At 44.0% G+C, this 22,552-nt stretch overlaps 1 protein-coding gene across 1 annotated transcript in view; it reads left to right on the forward strand.

Annotated features, from left to right (window-relative positions):
* Window positions 1-22,327, forward strand: part of LOC115479433 (cytochrome P450 2A13-like) — a 28,084-nt gene extending 5,757 nt beyond the window's left edge. Inside the window, exons 2-9 of the mRNA XM_030217328.1 lie at window positions 2,529-2,691; window positions 6,606-6,755; window positions 6,868-7,028; window positions 8,940-9,116; window positions 9,394-9,535; window positions 9,952-10,139; window positions 17,403-17,544; window positions 21,907-22,327. Coding sequence (XP_030073188.1) covers window positions 2,529-2,691; window positions 6,606-6,755; window positions 6,868-7,028; window positions 8,940-9,116; window positions 9,394-9,535; window positions 9,952-10,139; window positions 17,403-17,544; window positions 21,907-22,088 — 1,305 coding nt within the window. The 3' untranslated portion in view covers window positions 22,089-22,327. The remainder of the gene's footprint in view (window positions 1-2,528; window positions 2,692-6,605; window positions 6,756-6,867; window positions 7,029-8,939; window positions 9,117-9,393; window positions 9,536-9,951; window positions 10,140-17,402; window positions 17,545-21,906) is intronic.
* The last annotated feature ends 225 nt before the right edge of the window (window positions 22,328-22,552 follow it).

Here is a 22,552-nt window from a genome sequence, read left to right on the forward strand (position 1 = left end):
TTGCCAGCTTTTGCGGATAATGGAAAAAAAAGTGGCGTTAATCAGTATTTCGCCGGGTATACTTGGTCCTTTTATTTTCACGACCAAGCCTCAAAAAGGTGCCCCAACTGACCAGAGACCACCGGAGAGAATGGGGGATGACCTCCCCGTACTCCCCCAGTGGTCACCAACCCCCTCCCACACTAAAAACATAAAAATAAAAAACTTTTTTGCCAGCCTGTATGCCAGCCTCAAATGTCATACCCAGCTTCCTGACAGCAGTATGCAGGTCCCAGGAACAGTTTTTGTTGGTTGCAGTGGACTTCAGGCAGGCAGACCCAGGCCCATCCCTCCCTACCTGTTACACTTGTGGTGGTACGTGTTGAGCCCTCCAACCCCCCCCCCCCCAAAAAAAAACCCACTGTACCCACATGTATGTGCCCCCCTTCACCCATAAGGACTATGGTAGTGGTGTAGAGTTGTGGGGAGTAGGTTTTGGGGGGATTTGGGGGGCTCAGCACCCAAGGTAAGGGAGCTATGCACCTGGGAGGTATTTGTATATATTTTTTTAATTTTTAGAATTGCCCCCCTAGGGTGCCCGGTTGGTGTCCTGGCATGTCAGGGGGACCAGTGCACTACAAATGCTGGCTCCTCCCATGACCAAATGCCTTGGATTTCGCCGGGTTTGAGATCGCTGGCATTTTTTTCCATTATTTCTGAAAAACAAAACCGGCCATCTCAAACCCGGTGAACACTGGCATTTGGCCGGGCCAAACCGTATTATCGAAAGAAAAGATGGACGGCCATCTTTTTCGATAATATGGTTACGGCCAGCTGTTGTGCTGCCGCCAAAATAGATCACCAGCGATCTATTTCACCGGCGCCGTTCGATTATGCCCCTCTAGGTGAACTGAGAGTTTGAACGAGGGAGCACGGTAGATGTGGTATATTTAGATATTAGCAAAGCCTTTGACATGGTTCTGCATAGATAACTATTAAATAAGCTTAGTGTCCTCAGTAAAGGCTCTAAAGTGACTGACTGGGTTAGAAACGGGTTGAGTGCAAGACAATAGAGTGTAGAAGTAAATGGATCTCAATCTGAGAAAAGAGATGTTACCAGAGGTGTGCTGCAAGGTTTGGTTATTGGGCCAGTTCTTTGTAACATTTTTGTAAGTGATATGGGTAAGTTTTGCCTCTTTATGGATGATACCAAAATCTTCAATGGGGTAGACGCCCCTGATGGTGTAGATAACATGAGGAAGGACCTAGCGAAGCTTGAAGAATGGTCCAGAATTTGGCAGCTAAGAGTTAATGATAAAAAATGCAGTGTCATGCATTTGAGCTGCAAAAACCTGAATGAGAGGTACAAGACTTGGGTGTGATCCTATGTGATGATCTTAAGGTGGCCAAACAGGCAGAAAAGGCAACAGCAAAAGCTAGAAGGTTGTTGGGTGCATAGGGAGCTAAATGGCATTTTAGTGTTACTACCTACCGATCGGTCCCTGTGTAAGGCTGTCCCAGATCATCTGCATCGCTTCTTTGAGTTTGGCGATTGTTTGTGGCTTTGGGTAGAGCTTGTGATAGGCCTCCAACATTGCCCCCCAGACAAAAGTCTGTGTCACTGTGACATCATTAACAGTTAGCTGGTACCCTTGTTTTTGTTTTCAAATAATGGTAATTTTACAATGCAAACATTTTGAACGCGTGAAAATCATTGGATGGTCACACTAAAAAGTCTGTAACTTTGCTGTGTTTAAAGAAAATCTCATTCCACTTAGCACATAAATGTAGGTAGTAACAAATAGAGCTGTAAAATTTCATGTTGAAATTCCAAGTGGTTGCTGAGAAAACAGCAAAAAAAACTCTAGGGGGTTACTTTTTTTTTGTCTCACCTTGTATATTATGGAGGTCATTTTAGGTGTCATTATAAACCCAAGGAAATAGCAACATTTACAAGTGTAGTTTGCATCTATATATGTAAATGTCTCTACCCTCTCTCCTTCTTGTTCAAAATGTTCCCTTCTTTTCCATTCCCTACGACTAAAGTGTCCAGCATCTCCCCTTCCCTTCTTTTGCCATACACCCAAAGGGGTCCAGCATCACCCTCTCTTCCCCTCTGCTGCTGCCGTCCTCCATTCTCTACCCGGCACCTCAGGCTGCTGTTGGAAATGGAATTCAGTGCGGCATGGGGTCTATACCGCAGAGCCTATTATGTCCTGTCCCCTCTATCACAAACTTCCTGTGGTAGGTATTGATGAACATTATCCTGTGCTGAAAGGCTAGCTACTGTGCTGACAGCAATATTTAACTGTTGATGTCCTGCTGCATGGATGTTGCACTGCTATACCCTAAAAACTGTCAGCCTAGGTAGTTGCCTAATTCACCTAATGGGTAATCACAGTCCTGTCTTTTCTGTGTATATAACTTTATATATTTATAAACAAGAGAAAAGAGAGTTTGTCAGTGAATTAAGCAGATATGAACTCAGACCATCTGCACTTAAGTAAATGATTGACTTTACAAACAGTTTCTTTTGGTTTCCCTTGTAGATGAGTGAGAAGCATGGCCCTGTTTTCAGGCTATATTTTGGCTCTGAGAAGGTTGTGATACTGAATGGCTATGAGACTGTAAAGGAAGCGCTGATCAACCAAGCAGAGGTGTTTTCTGAAAGAGGAAAAATGCCATCGTTCGATCAGATTTTTCACGGATTTGGTAAATAATAGTACAATTGGAAGATGTCAGCAGATAACATAGGCAGCAGAATGGAGTAGACCATGGCCCAACTAATACTTTACCCAACACTGCATCAGCAACTAGAGAACTGTGGCCAGGGCTAGAAATTGGGTTGTTTCTCCCCTCCCCCAACCAAAAGGTGTTCAGCTGTTCCTGGCACATAGGGCTAGATTCTATTCATGACGCCTATAAAATCAGCAGTGAAAAAAATATGCCTAGGTTTATTCTATAAACTATGCCTAAAGTTAGGCTTGGTTTATAGAATACGCCCAAATTTAGGCATAGTTTATAGAATACGTCCAACTCCCATTTCCTCCAACTATATTTAGTTGCGGCCAGTTACGCCAACTAAAACCTGATGTAAATGCAGATGCCTAAGCTACACATGGAACGGGCATATTGTATAACACTGAGCGTAAACGCAAAGAATGCCCACAACCTGCCCATGCCCCTCCCATGCCCACGTCCCCTTTTCAGATCTGCATCTTAGAATTTACACGTATTACTTTATAAAATACGCTTAGAAAGTTGTGCATGTAAATTCTAATTAAAGCCAATTAGTGGCAATTATTGCTTGTTAAGTGGCAATTATTGGCACTGTTTGGCTTGTTAATCCAATTAAGTTGCACGCATAACACTGAATACGACCAGATTTGCACACGCAACTTAGGTCGCACTATATAACATTTCAGGGATAAGGACCAATTAACCTTTGTCTACACTGTTCTAGGCAACAATTTCTTCCAGCATTCAGTCATGCATGCTTGTCCAGCTTCACCTTTCTAGTAACTGATGATATAGAGGTCTGTAAGTATCAGTAGTATTATGTGTACATTTATCTACAAAGAGCGAGTTTAACTTTGATGGGTGTGGGTTGGGTGGGTAAGGGGTTAATTATATAAGACTTCTCATACTAGGCCAGACTAAAGGTCCATCAAGCCCAGCATTCACTTTCCAATAATTCCCAATCCAGGTAATACACGGCATGATCCCCATGCTACTTACCCCCAGAGAGTAGCATAGAAAGGGGGGCTTGGGGGCCTGTGCTCCTCCACTTTGGGCTCAGGCCCCTTCCAAAGCGACAGCACCCGTTCAATAGCTGGTGTGAATGCCAAAGCCTTCCAGCTGAAAAACTCCACTGCCCGAGCCACCCCTTTCTCCTTCATGCTGCTTCACAGACAAGGAAGTCAGCAGTGTGCTCCTAGCCACCAAAGCAAGCACTCCATGGGAGTGCCAGTGTTGGTAGATGGAGGCACACCACTGATTTCCTTGCTGCCCAGCATGAGGAGGAAGGGGTGGCTTGGGCAGCGGATTTCTTCAGCTGGCAGGCTTCAGCATCCCTGCCAGCAAAGGTATGATACTTAACATGGCCAGGAGGTGGGGGGAGAGAGGAAGTGCTTGTCCCCAACCAGTCCACCTCTGGGCCTCCCCTAAAACATACCGCTGGCTATACCCCTGCCCCCAGATACGAGCAGTGACTTTCCCCAGGTTTGTCTTAATAAGAGTTTATAGACTTTTTCTCCAGAAACTTGTCCAAATCTTTTTTAAAACCCAGTTATATTGACTGTGGTTTCCACACTCTCTGGTAAGGAATTTCTGGGAACTTCTGCCAGCTCTTCAGTGCCACTTCTCTTTGCTGGTGGAGTGAAGTTGTCCATGCGTATCAGAAGGAATGGATCCTCAGAAGCTTAGGTGACTGGGTGGCAGCACCGGGGAGGCGGGAGTAGTGGTTGGGAGGTGGGGCTAGTGCTGGGCAATCTTCTACAGTCTGTGCCCTGAAAATGGCAAATACAAATCAAGGTCAGGTATACACATAAAGTAGCACATATGAGTTTATCTTGTTGGGCAGACTGGATGGACCGTACAGGTCTTTCTCTGCCATCATCTACTATGTTACACGTTACTACATATCTGTGGATGCAGAAAGAAGCAGATGCTTATAGAGGGATAGACAACCAGACAGATGGGTTCTTCCCCCAACAGGCACTGCTGCTTGAGTGGCCCTTTTACGAAGATGCGTAGGCACGTACGCACATCTTATGTGTGTCATTTTTGAACTACCGCCCATCTACCACGTGGCCCAGGTGGTAGTTTCATTTTTTCCATGCATCTGCTCTCCGGCGCACGGTGCTAACCGGGCGGTAATTGGCAAGCAATCCGCTTACGATTACCGCCCGGTTAACGCATGAGACCTTACCGCTAAGTCAATGGGTGGTAGTAAGGCTTCAGGTCCAAAATGGGCACGCGCCAATTTTCATTGTGCTGCATTTTTGCAGGTGCACCGAAAAATGGACCTGTGCGCGTCCAATGTACGTATCTACACCAGCGCAGGCCATTTTTCAGTTCACCTTAGTAAAAGGACTCCTTAGTGAAAAACGCCTGAAAAGACATGTTGGGATAAGATTACAAGCGGAGAACCAAAAAGGCACCTCCCTTAAGCCTATTTAGAAAGGCAAAATCAGCAATTATGTACCTTTATAAATTAGATTCCCAGAACTAACCACAACAGTATGGAAATACTGATGCACAGAGTTACATTGTAAGCTCTGTCAAGCAGGGACTGTCTCTTCATGTTCAAGTGTACAGTGCTGCGTACGTCTAGTAGCGCTATAGAAACGATAAGTAGTAGTACACATTGTAAATCGTCCTGTATTCTACCTTACCTATGCCTCCAGGAATACTTAGACAAAGAGAAAAGGATGGTAGGTACTAAATAATTTTATTGTATGATTTTTCTTGTAATAATGTGGTTCCATTTATTTATATTTGTGTGAACAAACATATAGAAACCTCACAGAATTAACTATGGGCATATATCATTAGCATTGCTGCAGCAGTGCGATTCATGTTGGTTGGGGTAGGGGGGTTGGGTAGCGAAGACGAGGGGTACTTTGGTTTACTGGGGTGGGTTGCTAAGAAATTATTGGAAAATTTTATTGAATTTATTAAAAATTTTAAAAGAAAAATGAAATGAATGATTTGATAAATTAAGCTAATTGTGTTGGGTCTTAAACTATTAGTGCTTCAACTAATTCATTAATTCACTCATTGCAGATTTTGATGAAATACAATTGAAAGAGAGGGAGAATGGTTTTCATTTAGAAAACATAACAATGGTTAAATTGAGGGATTACATAAGTACATAAGTAATGCAACACTGGGAAAAGACCAAGGGTCCATCGAGCCCAGCATTCTATCCACGACAGCGGCCAATCCAGGCCAAGGGCACCTGGCAAGCTTCCCAAATGTACAAACATTCTATACATGTTATTCCTGTTATTGTGGATTTTTCCCAAGTCCATTTAGTAGCGGTTTATGGACTTGTCCTTTAGGAAACCGTCTAACCCCTTTTAAAACTCTGCCAAGCTAACCGCCTTCACCACGTTTTCCGGCAACGAATTCCAGAGTTTAATTACGCATTGGGTGAAGAAAGATTTTCTCCGATTTGTTTTAAATTTACAAACTAATGATTGTTAAGAGTATTAAAACATTTAGGGCCCATTTTACCAAGCAGCAGCAAAAGGGGACCTGTGCTGGCATCGACACGTGTTTTTGTCGTGCACTGAGGCCCCCTTTTACCACAGCGGGTAAAAGGTAGGTCTTTCTTTTCTTCAAGAAATGGCCAGGTACACACTGGCACTACAAAAATAAAATGATTTTAGTAGCATCAGATATGACGGTACGCTGGGGGTGGGAACTTCCTTTTTAGCAAGCGGTAAGCCTTCATTGGGCTTACCGCCACTTTGTAAAAGTGTCCCCATACAGTCTAAGCTTGGAGGTGGGGCTTAAGGAGCATGAGTAGCACCAGTGATTTGGTGGCAGCAGGTTGAGGTGATTTGGAGGATGGGAAGGAGACAGAAAGAGACAGCCCATCTTTCTGATTTTCTTTCAAGGGATTAATTGTAGTAATGGAGAGAACTGGAAGCAGATGCGCCTGTATGCTATCATGACCCTGAAGAATTTTGGAATGGGGAAGCGAAGCATTGAGGAACGAATCCAGGAGGAAGCCCAGTTCTTGATGGAGAAACTCAGGACAACCAAAGGTCTATGTACAAGATTTTTTCTTTGTTCAGCATTTCAGTAAATATAAATCTTCTCCATCACCAGCCCTTATATCTGAGTTCTGCTAACCTTCTCTCTCTTTCATTTCCCTAGGATTGCCCTTTGACCCCACTTTCTTCTTATACCAAGCGACCTCAAATGTTATTTGCTCAATTGTCTTTGGGAACCGTTTTGAATATGATGATAATGATTTTCTCCATTTACTCGAACATTTGAATGACAGCATTCACCTCATTAGCTCTATCTGGGGACAGGTAAAGGAGCCATTTCTTCACTCAGGGATACTCTTGCATTCCTTACAGAAGGTAACAAAAGCATTTTTAAAGGAACAATTGATCTGCCATTCTCTTCTGATAGAAAAGTAAACTCTGAGTCACGTTTGTCTTCCTAAGGAGTCCTTTTACTAAGGTGCACTGAAAAAATGGGCTGCACTAGTATAGGCATCTGTTTTAGGAGCGCGCAGTTCCATTTTTCAGCGCCTGTAAAAAAGGCCTTTTTAACATTTTTACCAAAAATGGACATGCGGCAAAATAAAAATTGGCGCGCGTCCATTTTGGGTCTGAGACCTTACTGCCACCCATTGACTTAACGGTAAGGTCTCACACAGTAACCGTGCGGTAATCATCTACACGCGTAGAATGATGATTACCGCCCAGTTTCTGTCACGCGCAGGAAAATGAAAATTATTTTCTGGCATGCGTAGCGGGTGCGCGTAAAAAAACAAAATTCCTGCTCGGGCCACACGGCAGCTGGGCGGTAACTCCAAATCGACACGTGTTGGGCGCGCATAGGAACCTACGCGGCTTAATGAAAGGGCCTCTTAAATGCCTAACACCAGAAGGAAGACTATTTAATAGTTGAGGGATCATAACAGAAAAAGCCATCACTTGTATCTGTAAACCCAATAAACTTGGAACAAAACTACATATGCAGGCATAGGAGCCAAATTTTCAAAATGATTGGGGGTGCTTAATTCTTTTTTTTTTTTTTAACAGGTGGTGCATTTGTCCCCTCCCTCGCCACCCTCTCCTCCTCCCCTCGCCCCCCCCTCTCCTCAGAGTTCCAGACCCCCCTCCCTCCCTCCGAGTACCAGACCCCCCTCCGAGTTTGAGACCCCCCTCCCTCCTGCTCTCCGAGTTCCAGCCCCTCCCTCCCTCCAACTCGAGTTCCAACCTGACCTCTTCTCCCACTCCCACAACAGTCCTTCGCCTGCCCCTCACCTTCCTGCATGCCACCCATAACTTAAAAGTCCCGGCGGCAGCAGTAGTGAAAGACGAGCACGAGCAGGCTTGGCGAGTCGGCGCTAAGTTCAGCCTGCCTTCCCTTCTCATTGCTCTCAGCTTTGCCTCTGATCCCGCCCTCATTTCCTGTTTCAGCAAGGGCGGGACCAGAGGCAGAGCTGAGAGCAACGAGAAGGGAAGGCAAGCTGAAGCGCCGACTCGCCGAGCCTGCTCACGCTCGCCTTTCACTACTGCTGCCGCCGGGACCCCAGTAATTAAGATGACTTTTAATTTATGGGCGGCATGCAGGAAGGCGAGGAGCAGGCAAAGGACTGTTGTGGGAGTGGGAGAAGAGGTCGGGCAGTGGGCTGGCTCCTGGGGAACTTCCGGTTCCGGCAGGGAAATATTGGGGGTGCTCGAGCACCCACGGAGTCGGCGCCAATGTATGCAGGGATCCACAACACAAAACTAAATCAATTTTCCCAGCAGTTAATACTCTCATCCAACAGTTTAGATGTTGCCAAACATCAGCAATTCTTCATACTTATACTTAAAAAATTTTTTATAAAGGGATCCTCAGATATCACAGCACAAGTGCTGCAGTATGACCATTTTCTTATGCAGCACTGTGTAATCCTTATTGATCCCAAATTTTAATTAAACTTTTACATTTTCATTTTAAAAGTTCAAAAGCCACTTAGCTTAGAAAAATACTGGAGCCTCTGCCGACATGGCCAGGTTTCTCCTGTGCTAGAGCCTGTGAGCATTCTCTGCTCACTAATGCGGGTGCTAGTCCGGAGCTAACAGCCTCTAGCACCCGTGTTTGGTTCTGAGCATCGGGGAATCAGAGAGTAAACTGCAGTCAAGTGAGTGATAGCAGGTAAGAAGTTTATTTTTTCTGGCAGGAACTGTACAATATACTGTTGTTCTTTCTACCATCTACAGCTCTTTGATATGTTTACAAGTATCATGAAATACCTTCCTGGGCCTCACAATCGGATACTTTATTGTCTCAAAAGCATTGAAGAGTTTGTTTTGAAGAAAGTGAAACATAACCAGGAAACCCTGGACTCCAACAATCCCCGGGACTTCATTGACAGTTTCCTAATCAAAATGGAGCAGGTATTAAGTTTGAGCAGGCTGAGCAACCATATAAGTTTTCTCTCGTTTTCTGTCTCTGTGAAGGACGATGAGCTCTTCTAACAATGAATGCTCTGATCTAAACATTTCTTATGCACAGTTGACTATTCTGTTTACACCCAAACAGATGTAGCTGTAGTCTCTCAAGTTCCTAAAATCTATTATGAAATGGACATAAATGCTCTTGAAGTCCAAAACTTTTATAAATGCTTGTTTTAAACTCAGCTTTATCGTTTGTAATGGTCTTATTCTTTTCAAGGAAAAGCAAAACTCCTCTTCGTATTTTCACTTGAAGAACTTGGTCGCAACAGTTCTCTCCCTATTCCTTGCGGGAACAGAAACCACCAGCACCACCTTGAGATATGGATTCTTGATTCTTTTAAAATATCCAGAAATTGAAGGTATAATCATTGTTTTGGCTGATCCTGTCTATGTGTGTGGCCTGTAAGTCCTTTAAATTCGGGCTATGTGACTATCATGGAAAACCAATGATAGAATCCAGTAGGGAACACGACTATATCGTTACTGCTTTGTGATAGAAACAGAGCTACAGTAATTGCTGTGGACAGAGTAGGACAGATGGAGAAAAAGCAATAAGGCCACTTTCTCTGGGGAAGCCAAAGTCCTTTGGAAATCAGGGCACCTAGAAGGACATATCTTATCTTGAAGGGTATTTAGAAGTCATATATTTTGTTATACTACCAATAATGTTTGGAAAGCAGATCCGCACATCCATGACAATTGCTGGGTCTTGCCGAGACCAAGTCTTCATTTTCCTGTCTTATTTTATCAAAAGTTCTTTTGATTTCCCTTTCAGAAAAGCTACACGAAGAGATCGATCGTGTGCTAGGCCCAGAGAATAGTCCACGCTTGGAGGACCGAACAAAGATGCCTTACACAAATGCTGTTATCCACGAGATTCAGCGATTCTGTGACCTTTTGCCACTGAATCTCCCCCATGTAGTCACACAAGACATCCAGTTTCATGGATATACTATCCACAAGGTAATTTCTCCCTATTTTTCCAGTGATTCCCCATTAGTGATATGCATCCATTAGTGTGTATTCAATGTGCTATTCTGCTTTAAAAGGTTTAGTGTGTGTCAATTTAATACATTAGCCTTTGAATTAATATATGTTAAGTTGACTAATACATGTTTAAAAGTTTTAATGTGTGTTAACGATTTTATTAAAACAAATTTGTGAAGTGAACCAAAAAAAGCATGAAAATCTGGCATAAAGACCAAACAAACAAAAAAATGAACCAACACTTTTTGCTCTGTGCACGTGCATATTTTCCACTAACCACTGGTGAACACTAGTATCAAACAGCAAGAAAGAGAGGGTCCAGAATTACACAAAATATAGCAATAAAGAAAAAGCACAAAAAGGACTCCAGAGCTGGAACGATGGTACAGAATTTATTGGAAGTGACTCGACACGGACCGTGTTTCGGCGCTCACCAACGCCTGCCTCAGGGGTCAAGATGAATATCTGTTATAATTCTAACAGTTCCAAACTGATTGTACCAGATGGTTCTTGTAAAGGTTCCAAACAAACCGTTCTATAATCCTGGGTGAGTCATACTAGGCGCTCCTAGAAAAGCGCAATTGGGTTCTGTAAAAAGACCAAGTAAGTTTGTCTCTTCCCTCCCTCCCTGCACTTTTGGCCCAGCTTCTTTCTCCCTCTCCGACACTATCAGGTCCATCATTTCTCTTCCTTCCCCTCTAACCCTTGGATCTATCATTTCTTCCTATCCTTTGAGTCCATCACTTCTTTCTTTCTTCCCTCCTTCCCCTCGGGTCCATCACCTTCTCCTTCCCTTCTTATCCATCACTTCTCCCCCCTCTATCCCTCCAGTCTATGTCTTTTTTCTCTTTCTTCTCTAACTCCCCTCCACTCCCCAGGTCTAGTATTTTACTCTTTCTTCCCGCCCCGTCCCATGGGTCCAGCATTTTTCTTTTTCTTCCTTCCCTTCCCCTCCTCGTGGTTCCAGCATTTTTTCTCTTTCTTCCTTTCCACCTCCACCCCAGGTTTTAGCTTTTTTCCCCACACCCCTCTCTCTTCCCCTCCCCCAACTCCCCAGTCTACCTTAAACTGCATCTTCAAGGAGGTTCCCTGGCAGTGGAAGTAATTCACAGCTGTTGTGTGTAGCCCGCTGGAAGCCTCTCTTCTGTCCTGGTCTGTTCCCGCTAAACAGGAAGTTGCGTCAGAAGGGGGTAGGTCACGGCAGAAAAGAGGCTGCAAGAAGACTACAAGCAGTGCCTGTAAAATATTGCAGCTGCAGGGGATCCCTTTGGAAGACACAGTATAAGGTTGACTGAGGCGGGGGGGGGGGGGGGGGAAGATGAGTGGGAGACATGCTGGCTAAAAGAGGAGGAGGCACTGGGCCCCCTGATGCTCTGGGTCCTCAGGCAGTGCTCAGTTGCCCGAACGATCAGTATGCTCCTGCCCATGGCACACAGGTTGAAAAATGCTGCCCTAACCTTTAGGCTAGTGGCCCAGGCACAGCTGCAAAGTTTGATTATGAGGTATCCATAGTACTACATAGGCTAGATATCCAACATCTCAGGCCACCCCCAAACCACCCTAGTATGGGATGTGAAGTGCTATACAGGCTCCAGCATATTTTTATCCCCCCCCCCCCCCCCATCACCATGATTGAGATCAGTACTGCAGATGTTATAATGCATCAGAACTCACATTGCCCTAAGACCTCCTTCAGCCAGTGAGGCTGTATATAGGAACAGGAAATGTGGTGCACATCACTCATCTATGCCTGAGATGCTCCACCCTTAACCTGCCAGCTCAATTGAGAATGGTAGTACAGCTGAGTCATGGAATTTGCACTCATTGCAGGGAACAGCTGCAGTTGAAGATCCCCCAAGAAAGGGTAAACTATCCTAGAGAAGGAGAGATCAAGGGAAGAAACACCTGTGTTTGTACAATATATGAAAACTTCTACGTAAAAAAGAACAACAAAACTAAAAGGGGAACAACCAAAGAAGTGCCAACCAAGGAATATTTATTAAAAATGTCACAAAAAAGATCAACTAAAAATGACATACAGTCCACAGGGCTCTATAAAAATGGTATCAAGACTCGACGCAGTCTTACGTTTCAGCATGCAGTGCATCTACCTCAGGAGTCTCAACTTCAGTTGGACTTGTAGATCCCTTGTACTATTTAAGGACAGACATAAACACAATACCATCAAACAGCACCCCCCCCCCCCCCCACACACACACACACACTGTTGGGTTGTGATGGCAATATGGCAGCAGCTGCTAAAAGTTTAGTGGGTCCTTTTACAAAGGCACGCAGAAAAATGGCTTGCGGTGGTGTAGGCATGGGTTTTGGCCGATCACAGAATCATTTTTCAGCTAACCTGTAAAAAAGGCCTTTTTTGCCAAAAATGGACATGCAGCAAAATCAAAATTGCTAGGCGTCCATTTTGGGTCTGAGACCTTACTGCCAGCCATAGACCTAGTGGTAAAGAAGTTGGGCAGTATTGACCTATGCGTGTCAGATGCCACTTGGTGCGTGTCTGCAACGTGCTTCCGAAAATAAAATATATTTTTCAGACGCGCGAAGCGGACGCTCACCAAAAATGAAATTACCTCAAGAGCCACACGGTAGTTGGGGTGTAACTCCATTTTGGCATGCATTGGGCGCACGTAGAGGCTTAAGCGGCTTAGTAAAAGGACCCCTTAGTTAATGACTGAAGAGAAAAAGGAGCACTCAGGGAAGGCAAGGCCATAGTGGAGAGATTAAATGAATTCTTTGGTTTGGTCTTCACTGAAGAAGATGTGAGAGAGATACCAGTAGCAGAAATAGCATTCAATGCTGATGAGTCAGAGAAACTGATGGAAATTTCTACAAATATGGAAGATGTAATGGGACAATTTGACAAACTGAAGAGTAGCAAATTAGTTGGACTGGATGGTATACCAGGGGCGTAGCTATGGGTGGGCCTGGCTGGGCCCAGGCCCACCCAATTTCAGCCAAGGTCCGCCCAGCGCCAGCCCCAGCTCCCATTGCCGGCCACTGCTGCTTTTCCTGTTGAGCAGCAGGGCCGGCGCTACAAAAAGAAGAAGCGCTAACGCTAAGGACAAAAAATATTTTAAAAAAAAAAGCGCGGCACCGGCAGGCACTGTCTAGGCAGCCTTGAGGCATTGGCTGCTGGCTCGCAGGCTCCTCCCGTCTCCTACGTCACTGCCCCTGGAGCGACGCAGGGGCAGTAACGTAAGAGATGGGAGGAGCCTGCGAGCCAGCAGCCAATGCCTCAAGGCTGCCTAGACAGTGCCTGCCGGTGCCGCGCTTTTTTTTTTTTTTTAAACATTTTTTGTCCTTAGCGTTAGCGCTTCTTCTTTTTGTAGCGCCGGCCCTGCTGCTCAACAGGAAAAGCAGCAGCGGCCGGCAATGGGAGCTGGGAGCTGGGGCTGGCGCTGGCATGCAGGGCGGGCCTCGAGGAAAAGAGAAAAGAGGGAAAACATGGAAGGATGGGGAGAAAGAGGGAAAACATGGAAGGATGGGGAGAAAGAGGGAAAACAGATGGAAGAATGGGGAGAAAAGAGGGAAAACAGATGGAAGGATGGCAGAGAAAGGGAAAACAGATGGAAGGATGGCAGAGAATGAGGGAAAACAAGGAAGGATGGGGAGAAAGAGGGAAAACATGGAAGGATGGGGAGAAAGAGGGAAAACAGATGGAAGGATGGGGAGAAAAGAGGGAAAACAGATGGAAAGATGGGGAGAAAAGAGGGAAAACAGATGGAAGGATGGCAGAGAATGAGGGACAACATGGAAGGATGGGGAGAAAGAGGGAAAACATGGAAGGATGGGGAGAAAAGAGGGAAAACAGATGGAAGGATGGCAGAGAAAGAGGGAAAACAGATGGAAGGATGGGGAGAGAAAGGGAAAACGGATGGATGGGGAGAGAGACTCTGGATGGAAGGATGGGGAGAGAAAGAGGGGAGATGGTTGAAAGGATGCAGAGAGAAAGGGGAGAGACTGGAAGGATGTGGAGAGAGAAGGGACACTGAACAGAAAAGGGTACAGAGATACAGAGACACTGGTTAGAAAGAGGGAGAGAGAGACATTAGATGGAAGGATCAGGAGAGAGGGTAGATGGATGGAAGGATGGGGAGAGAAAGAGGGAAGATGCTGGATGGAAGGGTAGGGAGAAAGAGGTGACACTGGACGGAAGGATGCAGAAAGAAAGAGGGGAGACTACTGGAAGGATGGGGAGAGAGAGGGGAGACTGGAAGGATGGGGAGAGAAAGAGGAGAACTGCTGGATAGAAAAGGGGAGTAGTGAAAGACTGGAGAATAAGAGGAAGGGGCAAGGGGAGAACAAGGGTGAGAAAAAGATGAAAGGCCATAAGTAGATGAAGGAAATTAAAGAATGGATAGTAAGAATGAATTAAATCAGGACAGAGAGAGAGAGAGGCAGAAAAATATTGAAGAAAGCAAAGAAAAAGGAGAGAAAAATGACAAATGGCCAGGAAAACCTGGCAGAAGAGTTAAGCGAATACGAAGGAAAGCAGAATCTAGATACTGGGAGCGACACAATGAGAAAAAGTAAATGGCCATACAAGAAAGGTAAAGAAAATAATTTTATTTTTAATTTAGGATAAAGTAATATGGTACCTGTGTTAATGAAGTTTCAGAGACCAATACTTCCTTCCTTAGGTCAGGCGACCTGAGGCAGGAGGTTTTGGCCTCTGAAAGCTCACTGAAAAGGGTGTTAGGCTATTAAATAAATTTTCTGAAATCTGATGCACTGAAAAGCAGCACTTTACCCTGTGTGACAAATGCATCTGATTAGCGTGACTAAATTTTGCTGGGGGAGGGGGGTAGAGAGAAATTTTGTGCCCACCCACTTTGGGTTCAGGCCCATCCAAAATTGGCAGTCTGGCTACGCCACTGTGGTATACATCCAAGAGTACTGATAAAATTGGAAAAAGTGGAGGAGTGGCCTAGTGGTTAGAATGCTGTTCTTGACATCCAGAAGTGGCAGGTTCAAATCCCACTACTGCTCCTTGTGATCTTAGGCAATCCACTTACCCTCCTTTGCCTCAGGTACAAACTGAGATTGCAAGCCCTCTGGGGACAGGGAAATACCCAGTGTACCTGAATGTAACTCACCTTGCATTACTACAGAAAAGGTGCAAGCAACATCCAACTAAATAAAAAATTAATAAGTAACTTATAGAGCTATTGCATACTAATACGCTATTTATCTTTAAAATCAAGCTTAGTACCTGAAGATTAGAGGGTGACCAATGTAATGCCAATTTTTAAAAAGGGTTCCAGAGGTGATTTGGGAAGTTATAGACTGGTGAGACTCATATCGGTGCCAGGCAAAATGGTAGAGACTATTATAAAGAACAAAATTACAGAGCATATAAATATGCATGGATAAATGAGACAAAGTAAACATGGACTTAGTCAAGGGAAATCTTGCCTCACCAATTTACTACATTTATTTGAAGAGGTGAATAGGCATGTGGATAAAGGTGAGTTGGTTGATATTGTATATCTGGATTTTCAAATGACATTTGACAAAGTATCTTATGAAAGACTCCTGAGGAAATTAGAAAGTTTATGGATTAAAAACTGGTTAAAAGATAGAAAACAGAGAGTAGGGTTAAATGGTCAGTATTCTCAATGGAGAAGGGTAGATAGTGGTGTTCCACAGGGGTCTGTGTTGGGACCGCTGCTTTTTAACATATTTATAAATGATCTAGAGATGGGAGTAACTAGTGAGGTAATTAAATTTACTGATGACACAAAGTTATTCAAAATTGTTAAATCGCAAAAGGATTGTGAAAAATTGCAAGAGGACCTTACGAGAGACTGTGAGACTGGTCTTCCAAATGACAGATGATGTTTAATGTGAGCAAGTGCAAAATGATGCATGTGGGGAAGAGGAACCTAAACCATAGCTACGTAATGCAAGGTTCCACATTAGGAGTCACTGCCCAGGAAAAGGATGTAGGTGCCAAATCATATTCTGTACCCATGTATGAGGAGTGAACATAGTCGAGCCAGCAAATGCGCACCCTATATTCACGCCATTCCACCCTATTGTTAAGCAACATTTCACAATATACTTCTTAACTGCCAAAATATTGGGCTCAAGAAGAGGGTAGAAGTGTAAAAACGGCAAAGGGTGGAAGTAAGACACATAAGAAAGGGATAGAGCTAGAACAAGAATCAGCAATAAGAAAGTAGACATCAGTAGCAAAGACAAAATACAGATGAACTGAGTATAAGGTAAGGTTTACGCATTCACCAAAATTGTAAAAATATCAAGAAACATACAGAAGAACACACCAACAGAGTTTATGAATCCTAAAGAGTCTGACTTGGGTGCTTTTTATAGCAGGTACAAATATCCATTTGGATCTTCAGTGTTATCAAGATCCACGCCATTTATAGAATACCATTTCTGTGCTGATTTTCAAGACATGCCCATGCTCCGCTCATGCTCTGCGCCATCTCCGCCTCTTTTTTCAACATGGAAAATTAGGCGCTCTGTCTTAGTTGTGAGCTGAAAATTAAGCGTGATGGGCCTTTATAGAATTGTGCTTAACGCGTTTCCTTCTTTTTTGGCACCAAAAATGCAGAATTAGGGGGATAACTGTTAGAGGGGAGGAGGATAGGCAGGGAATAGGCTGAGCCGATCATTTATGTGGGCAATTTAGAGAATACTGTAATTTGCGTGTGGGTACAAAACTTTATGTGAGACCTAGACCTATTGTGAATGTTCATGCCTACATTTTGGTGGGCTGATGTTGGGTTTACACTAGAATACCAATTCTATAATGGCATCTTATTAATTTATTTATTTTCCATTTATGTTTATTCCACACTTGATATACTGCCTAAATGGAGGAGCTTTGTTAAAAAGTGCCTCCTATGTGTACATCATGCAAAAGTAGGCACTCTGACTTCTTTGTGCCTACTTTTTACATGTCTACTTGAGAGAATAAAGCACTCTTATACATGCATATGTGCCTTATAAAATTGCCCTGTATTGGACACAAGATTAAAACACACACACACACACACACATATAAAGAGGCTCATTAGCACACAGATTTGTAATATGTGAGGAATACACCAATAGTCAAGGCTTCCATTCTGCCTACAGTCCATTCGAGTATCTTTCATATCTATCATTAAATGCCTACCGTTAAAAATTGCCTTTGAATAGAAATGTTTAAATTCTTGATGTACAAAGCTATCTCACTCTTTCTGTCAGGGAACCAAGGTAATTCCCTCTCTCCATTCTGTGCTATGGGACCCAAAAGAATTTAGTAACCCAGAGAGCTTCAACCCTGGACACTTCCTGGATGAGAATGGCTGCTTTAAGAAGAATGATGCATTCATGGCTTTTTCTGCAGGTAAAAATCTCTATGTTGAGTTCTTGGGCAAAATGGTGACCAAATAAGCAAAGGTACCTAAAGTATTTTATAGACTGCAAAAATATTAGCTTTAAAAGTGCAGATTATTTAAAGGCTATATATTTTTCTTTATTAAAAACTTTTTTCAAAAGAGAAAAACATCCAAAAAGTGGCATAAATCTGCATTTGAACGTTTTTCTCTCAAAAATGTCCAAATTGGTATTTTCAAAACCAAGGGGTCCTTTTACAAAGGTGCGCTGAAAATGGCCTGCGGTAGTGTAGACACGTGTATTGGGTGTGTGCAGAATTATTTTATAGCGCACCTACAAAAAATGCCTTTTAAAATTTTTTTGCCAAAAATGGACGCGTGGCAAAATGAAAAATTGTCCCATGTCCATTTTGGGTCTGAGACCTTACCGCAAGTCATTGACCTCTAGCGGTAAGGTCTCACGCGGTAATCCAGCGGTAATGATCTACACAGTCAAATGCCACTTGGCGGGCGTAACTGCCACACGACAGAAAATAAAAAATACTTTTTGGACACGTGTCGTGGATGCATGCCAAAATTGAAATTACCACAAGGGCCATGCGGTAACCAGACGGTAACTCCAATTTAGCATCTGTTGGGAACCCATAGGTGCCTACGCAACTTAGTAAAAGGGCCCCCAATTTTTTGATGTTTTTCTATGAAGTTCATCAGAAAAGCATTCAAATCACAAGAAGCCATGTCAGGGGTATGTTAAGCGCGGGATCTGGGTGTTCCTAACACTTGGACATTTTACTGCCATAACGGGAACAAAACAAAAACATCCAGGACTATAAGTTGGACATTTTGGTCTAGACCTGTTTTATTAATAAATAAGCTACAAAAAAGTGCCCTTAATGACAGGATGACCATGTCCAACATCGGATTTAGACATCAAATGGAAAATGCCCCTCCAAGATTTACAAAAAAAAAAAAACTATACAAATATTTCAAGCAATATCCAGAAGACTATATTACAAAGAGAGACCACAAGAAAAATATTAATATAATAAAATTTAAAACATATGATTGGATAAAACCTCATAAGCACAGTCCCAATTAGCTACATGAGCTCTCCATTTCCCCACAGAACAAAATAGAAGCTCACTATAGGCTAGATTCATTAAATGGCACCTAAGAAATTGACCCCCCGCCCCCGCCGCTTAAGCAGTATTCAATACGTTTTGCCTAAAGATAGGCACGGTGTATAGAATGGCACTTAAGTACTGGGGGGCCTGACGTAAATGTAGGCTCATCCATTTGCACCGATGAAAATGTGGTGCAAATAACCATGCCTAAATTCACAAGCGAAGACTCCTTATTCTACAATTGCACATGTAAGTTGAATCCATGCCCTGCTCCACTCCAAAATTCCCATGAGACACCCATTTCCATGCCCCTCTGTCTAGGACACATGTAAAATGTAGGTCCCAATCACACGCCTAAATTTACGTACGTATATGGTATTTGTTTTTAATTAACTCCAATAATTGCTTGTTAAAAAAACAATTATTGGCACTAATTGGGTCATTATTCAATTTAGATGCACACACAAATGCGCATGTGCATCTCGAGGCATATTTTCAAGAATTAGGAAGTATATGTTCTGCTCCCAAAGTTGTGTTACATTTGTAGTTGCAGCAGGTAAACCCAAGATGGCAGCAACTTCCTGCTAGAGGTTCAAAGATCAAAAGTTGCCTGTGACCCATTTTCTCCAGTCACTATGGAGTCCTTTTACAAAGCCCCAGTAAAACGTGCCTTGCGGTAGTGTGGGTTCATCTTTTATTTGCACGCTGTGTTTTTACTAGCAAAAAAGGTGCCCGTACTCAAATGCTAGACCACCCTTCAAGGGTGAGGTGATCAATGATGGACCCATCCCACAATAACCAGGCCCCTTGCAACCAGTCACAGAATCTATGACAAGGCAGAACTGGTATGTAGAGCCTGAGCTCTTTCATTAAAACTTGGAGTCCATGGGTCAATTTTAGCAGACAGTAGAAAAGGTGCCGGTACTCAGTACCCCCAAGTACCCCCTCAAAAAAAAAGCCCTGACGCTGAGCCACTTTTTAGATTGCATGGGAAAAAGGCAATTTTTAATGGGCCAGGAAATGGGCCTGCACTTATATTAAAACTAGCACACGCCTAGATATGGCCTGATCCCTTAACTCCACCCATTGACTTAGCGGTAAGGGCTCATGCGCTATCCACATGGTAAACCTGCAGCGCACGCCAATGTGGGCGCACTGCCAGTTACCGTGGGATTCGGCACATGCCAAAATTGGAATTACTGCCGGGCACACGTGCTGCCCCGGCATTAGTGCCAATTTGGTGCACGCTAACCTGTATCAAGGAACCATAATGAAGAGGTGGCCAAAAATGGGAGTGAAACAACAACACATCCTTTATTAATCACTGCGCCAGCACAATTATGGGGCCCTTTTACTAAGCTGCATAAGCGTCTATGCACACCCAATGTGCGCCAAAATGGAGTTACCGCATGGCTCTTACGCAGTAATTTCATTTCCGGTGCACGTCCGATACGCACAGCATAAAAATCATTTTTATTTTCGGACACGCGTATTGGTTGCGTGCCAAGTGGCATTTCACGCGTGTAGCTCATTACCGTACGGTTACCACATGAGACTTTACCACTAGGTCAATGGCTGGTGGTAATGTCGCAGACCCAAAATGGATGCGTGGCAATTTGGATTTTTCCGCACACCCATTTTTGGCAAAAATGTTTAAAAAGGCCTTTTTTACAGGCATGCTGAAAAGTGGATCGGTGCACACCCAAAACCTGCACCTACACTACCACAAGCCATTTTTCAGTGCACCTTAGTAAATGGACCCCTATGTTTTGGCACAATGCCTGCATCAGTGGGTCATTGTTTGTATATGATATAGATATCTATGCCACACTCACAGTGCCAAGATATTACATGCAAAATAGAAATAATTTTCAAAGCTTAGATGAGTGTGAGCATAGTTTAATTTAGTAAGTGTCTCTGAAGAAGTCTCTGGGGCCTGTATCCTGAAGTAGTTATTACAAAACATGATCCTGTTGAGGGAGGTCACCTGCAGATCTTAAGCTAAGTGCTTCTATTATTTGCATAGAGCGAAAAGAATATAATTAGGAAGAGTTATACTGACGAATATTTGAAAAAATGTTTAAAAAACTAATTGGATCTATGAAGAGTTGGGTGATACCTATGTAGAAAATAACAGGATACCATGCACACCATCTGATGGTCCAGCCACTATAGATAAGATATATTGGAAGAAGTAATGGTTATGGTATTTTATAAAGTACTAGTAAAACAGGCCCGTTTCTGACACAAATGAAACGGGCGCTAGCAAGGTTTTCCTCTGAGTGTGTATGTTTGAGAGAGTATGTGTGAGACTGACTGAGTGTGCGAGAGAGAGAGTGAATGTGCGAGTGTGTGTGTGTGACAGAGAGAGAGAGAGAGTGAGACTGCTGGGTGCGAGTGTGTCTCCTCTGTCTCCCCTCCAGCCACCCAGCGATTCTCCTCTCTCCCCTGCCCCCCTCCAGCCACCCACTGAGTCTCCTCTGTCACCTGCCCCCCTCCAGCCACCCACGGAGTCTCCTCTGTTCCATGCCCCCCTCCAGCCACCCAGCGATTCTCCTTTTTCCATTGCCCCCCTCCAGCCACCCAGCGATTCTTCTATCTCCCCTGCACCCCCCTCCAGCCACCCAGCGATTTTCCTGTGTCCCCTGCCCCTCCTCCAGCCACCCAGCGATTGTCCTCTCTCCCCTGCCCCCCCAGCCACCCTGCTATTGTCCTATCTCCCCTGCCCCCCCCCCTCCAGCCACTCCTCCACTTTAATCAGCATATATTAAATTCCCCCCATGTGCTACAGAAAAGCACCGAGCACACGCTATATAGTAAAACGCATCTCCAACGCTCTGAAGCACAGAAAGTGAAGCCTTCAAGCCTTGAAGCATTCGTGCGCTCTGTAAGGATCCATCTCCTCAATTGACGACACGTAGTTCCGGAACGTTGCAGGAATGCTTCAAAGCTTGAAGGCTTCACTTTCTCGTCTTCAGAATGTTGGAGATGTGTTTTATTATATAGGATGGATGTGCAACGCAATTCTTTCCCAACTCTGCCTAGTGTCTGCACTCGGGAATACTTACACATGGTGTGAATAGAAGTACACATGATGTTCTCTCTGTGCATGCTTATATGCATGTATTTGGCTTCAAAATTTTATGGGACTCTTTTTCCACAAGTAAAATAATGCCAAACTGAGTAAAATTGTAGCACTGTCTTAAATATAATCAAGCAAGAATTTTTTTCTTTTCTTTTCATCTGTAGGGAAGCGCGTATGTCTGGGAGAGAGCCTCGGCCGCACGGAGCTCTTTGTGTTCTTTGTCTCCATTCTGCAGAACTTTACTCTGAAATCAGACATTCAACCCAACGACATTGACATTAGCCCAGAATTTAGCAACTTTATAAGTATCCCGCAGGCCTACAAGTTATCAGTTGTTCCTCGTTAAAAGGAACCTCTAGGGCTGGGAGATGGGAAGATGACAAATTTGGATCAGGATTCTGCCTGCTTTACTTCGTAGATTGCGTGGGTTTACCCTGTACTAATTGGTTCAAAAGGGCTGCCTTTCATTGGTTAGTGGAATCATTGGCAAGTCACATTTGAACCAAACCACTGGATTTAGGTGGAGAAGGTCTGATGATTCCTTCCAGCTTACTCTAAATACGACCCAGGCAGGGGGAGTGTTTCCGTACTCCTCCCCCTGCCTAGGAATCGCTACAGACTGCTGGCAAACTCCCCAACCACACGACCACAAAAGCCACCCGCAATCCTCCCCCCCCTCCACACACACAAACACACACACAGAAACACACACACACAAACGCAAACACACACAGAAACACACACACACACACACACACAAACACACACATAAACACACACACATACACACACACAAACGCAAACACACAC

The sequence above is a fragment of the Microcaecilia unicolor genome, chromosome 11 (genome assembly GCF_901765095.1).
Source record: "Microcaecilia unicolor chromosome 11, aMicUni1.1, whole genome shotgun sequence".
Lineage (NCBI taxonomy): Eukaryota > Metazoa > Chordata > Amphibia > Gymnophiona > Siphonopidae > Microcaecilia > Microcaecilia unicolor.